General features: G+C 59.3%; 1 protein-coding gene across 1 annotated transcript; it reads left to right on the top strand.

Moving 5' to 3' along the window:
• Positions 1-10: 10 nt before the first annotated feature.
• Positions 11-3,566, top strand: LOC113941693. The gene is made up of 5 exons (XM_027632830.1): positions 11-538; positions 779-843; positions 952-1,269; positions 2,719-2,866; positions 3,106-3,566. Exons 1-5 carry the CDS (start codon positions 424-426, stop codon positions 3,564-3,566), a joined length of 1,107 nt encoding a protein of 368 aa, XP_027488631.1. The 5' UTR covers positions 11-423.
• Positions 3,567-3,844: the final 278 nt, after the last annotated feature.

The raw sequence follows: 3,844 nt of genomic DNA, 5'->3' as shown, positions 1-3,844 counted from the left end.
CTCAGTGCTCCTCGGAGCATGCGACGGGATAGACGGGATAGAGCGGTGCTGTGTGGAGCCCCCACGCAGTCAACTCCTTCCTTTCTGACCCGGAGCGTTTTGGAGGTGTTTCTGTGGTGCAGGTGTCCTCAAGGCCAGACCGCGGGACTTGGTGACACGGAGCTTTGGCAAGGTGTCCCCAACCCCTGTGACAAGTGCCCTTGAGGCCGCGCTGCACAACTTGATAACCCATAGCGTTTCCTAGGCTTTTCTCTCCTTCAGTTGCCCTCGAGGCCAGACCGCAGGATTGGTGACCCGGAAATTTTCCGGGGAGTCTCCAATCCTTGCGGAAGGTGGCCTCGAGGGCAGCCTGCAGGACTTGGTGACCCGGAGATCTTCCGAGGTGTCTCTCTCTTGCAGGTACCCTCAAGACCAGACTGTGGGATGCTAGGAAGACGCCTGAGCCTGCTCAGGCCCTTTCGGAAGAAGAAGGAAGGCCCTGGGACTACTCCAGCACAGCAGTCTGAGGAGGTGGAGCAGTTCCAGCCCCTGCAGGAGGGTGAGTGGCAGAGCTGGGCCACAGGGCTGGTGGCTGCAGCCAGATGGGCCTCTTCCCATCCCATCCTCTATGGACATGGCCAGGGAAAGGGAGGGGCGAAGAGGGCCTGGGGCTGTTCCCCCGGCAGCTCCATGCACTGGGCAGGCCAGGGCTGGCCCTGCCTGCGGAGCACAGGGCTGGGCTGTGTTCTCTGGCCTGTCCCGCAGCCCCTCAGCTCTGACCACGCTCACTCTTTACCAGATCCAGGCCAGAACCAGACACAAGAGCAGGACCGTGCCCGTGGCCGCTTCCGCCGGACAGTACAGGTGCCAGCAGCCATCCCCCCCCTGGGCTGAGCATGCTGTCAGCCTGGCACCACTATTGGAGCTCTCCATGATACATCCCTCTCTTCCCTGCCCTTCGTTCTCCCGCAGGGCTTTCTGAAAATGTTGGGCGTTCGGCGTAGAAAGTACAGAATCACACCAACTGAGGTCATGGCACAGCCTGACCCAATGCCAGCTGAGCTCAAGGCGGACCCTGATGTCGGCACCGTCTCAATTGATGGCACAGCAAACTGTGACACCGCGGTGACCGATCACGTGACAAATTCCAACACGGCACTGCCTGAGCTCACCATGGAGGCTGATGGTGCAACGACTGAGGGCATCGCAGATGCTGACAGCACACCCATTCAGCGCCTGCCAGATGCTCTCATTCTGGATATTCTTGACGAGGGAGTTATCTCTGTGGAAGTAAGCAGCCTGTGGCTAGGAACTGTCTGGCCCCTCAAGCTGGGTCTGCTGGGCCCCCTCAGCCTCTGAGGCTCGCACAGTGTGGTGGGAAGGGAAGGACTTCTCGGGGGCAGCTGGGGAATTGCTCCCTCTGGCAGCTGTAAGTGCCCCATGTCCTCTCCAGGCCAGACTGCGGGACTTGATGACCTGGAGCATTCCAAACAGTCCTCTGTTGCAGATGCCTTCAAGGCACTTGTGCAGGATTTGGTGACCAGAGATTTCCATGCCATGTCTCCTGCAGGAAACCATGAACCAAGACAGAGACATGGAGTGGAGACCCCCCAGGGTGCTCAAGCTGACCTGGGTGAAGAAAGCAGAGGAGGAAAGCCCTGGGGCTGCCCCAGCACTGCAGCCTAAGAAGGTGGAGCAGTTCCAGCCCCTGCAGGAGGGTGAGTGGCAGAGCTGGGCCACAGGGCTGGTGGTTGAAGCCAGATGGGCCTTTTCCCATCCCATCCCCTATGGACATGGCCAGGAAAAGGGGAGGGGGAAGAGGGCCCACGGTTGAGCCCCCCACAGCTCCATGCACTGGGCATGCTGGGGCCATCCCTGCCTGTGGAGCGCGGGGCTGGGCTGTGTTCTCTGGCCTGTCCCAAAGCCCTTCAGCTCTGACGACGCTCACTCTTTGCCAGATCCAGGCCAGAACCGGGCACAAGAGCAGGACTGTGCCCGTGGCCACTTCCACAGAGCTGATCAGGTACCTGTAACCATCGCCACCTGGGCTGGGCCTGCTGTCACTGCTCAGTCTGGCACCACTGTCAGAGCTCTCCATGGCATATCACTCTCTTCCCTGCCCATTGTTCTCCTGCAGAGAGTGCAGAAATCCAAGGGCATTCGGCGTAGAAAGACCAGGACATCACCAACCAAGGTCATGGCGCAGCCTGACCCTACACCGACTGAGCTCAAGGCAGACCCTGATGTCGGCACCGCCTCAATTGATGGCACAGCAAACTGTGACATGGCGGTGACCGATTACTTGACAAACTCAAACACGGCACTGCCTGAGTTCACAATGGAGGCTGATCATACAGGGACTGAGGGCATTGTAGATGCTGACAGCATACCTGTTGAGTACCTGCCCGATGCTCCCAGCCTGGACGCTCTTTGGGAGAGAGTTCTCTCTGCTCAAGTAAGCAGCCTGTGGGTAGGGACTGTGTGGGCCCTCTAAACGGGTCTGCTGGGCCCTCTCAGCCTTCGAGGCCACGACAGTATGGTGGGAAGGGAAGGACTCCTTGGGGGAAAGTGGACAAGTTGCTCCTTCTGGCAGCTCTCCAACTGCCCCATGTCCCCTACAGGCCAACCTGTGGAACTTGATGACTCAGAGCATTCCCAAGGCTCCTGTATAGCAAGTACCTTCAAGGCACTTGTGCAGAACTTGGTGAGCCAGGCTTCTCCATGCCATGTCTCCTGCAGGAAACCATGGACCAAGACAGAGACATGGAGCGGAGACCCCCCAGGGTGCCCAAGTTGGCCTGGGTGAAAAAAGGGGAGGAGGAAAGCCCTGGGGCTGCCCCAGCACTGCAGCCTAAGAAGGTGGAGCAGTTCCAGCCCCTGCAGGAGGGTGAGTGGCAGAGCTGGGCCACAGGGCTGGTGGCTGCAGCCAGATGGGCCTCTTCCCATCCCACCCCCTATGGACATGGCCAGGGAAAGGGAGGGGGAAGAGGGCCCATGGCTGATCCTCCCGCAGCTCCATGGGATGGGCATGCTGGGGCCATCCCTGCCTGTGGAGTGCAGGGCTGGGCTGTGTTCTCCAGCCTGTCCCACAACCCCTCAGCTCTGACCACACTCACTCTTTGCCAGATCCAGGCCAGCACCAGACAAAAGAGCAAGACCGTGCCCGTGGCCGCTTCCACAGAACTGATCAGGTACCTGCAGCCATCCCTCCCTGGGATGGGCCTGCTGTCACTGCTCAGTCTGGCACCACTGTCGGAGCTTTCCATGGCACATCCCTTTCTTCCCTACCCTTTGTTCTCTTGCAGAGGTTGCAAAAGTCTGTTCCTGTTCGCCGTAGAAAGACCAGGGCCTCACCAACTGAAGTCTTGGCAAAGCCTGAGCTCAACCCAACCAAGCTCAAGGCCAAGGTTGACGCCCCAGAGACTGAGGGCATCCCAGACGCTGACAGCACACCCATTCAGCGCCTGTCTGATGCTCGCAGTGTGCACGTTCTTGAGAAGAGAGTTGTCTCTGTGGAAGTAAGCAGCCTGTGGCTTGGGACTGTCTGGCCCCTCAAGCTGGGTCTGCTGGGCGCCCTCAGCCTCTGAGGCCAGCATAGCATGGTGGGAAGGGAAGGACTTCTCGAGAGATAGTGGGCAAATTCCTCCCTCTGGCAACTATTCAACTTCTCCATGTCCCCACCTGGCCAGACTATGAGATTTGATGACCCAGAGCATTCCCAAGGCTCCTCTGTTGCAGGAGCTTTCATGGCACTTCTGCAGAACTTGGTGACCCAGAGTGCCATGTCTCCTGCAGGAAACCACGAAGGCAGACAGAGACATGGAGCGGAGACCCCCCAGGGTGCCCAAGTTGGCCTGGGTGAAAA

Source organism: Corapipo altera, unplaced genomic scaffold (assembly GCF_003945725.1).
Source record: "Corapipo altera isolate COAL_440 unplaced genomic scaffold, ASM394572v1 62342, whole genome shotgun sequence".
Classification (NCBI taxonomy): Eukaryota; Metazoa; Chordata; class Aves; order Passeriformes; family Pipridae; genus Corapipo; species Corapipo altera.
The sequence above is the reverse complement of the archived record's forward strand: the minus strand, read 5'-3'. Positions and strand labels throughout refer to the sequence as shown.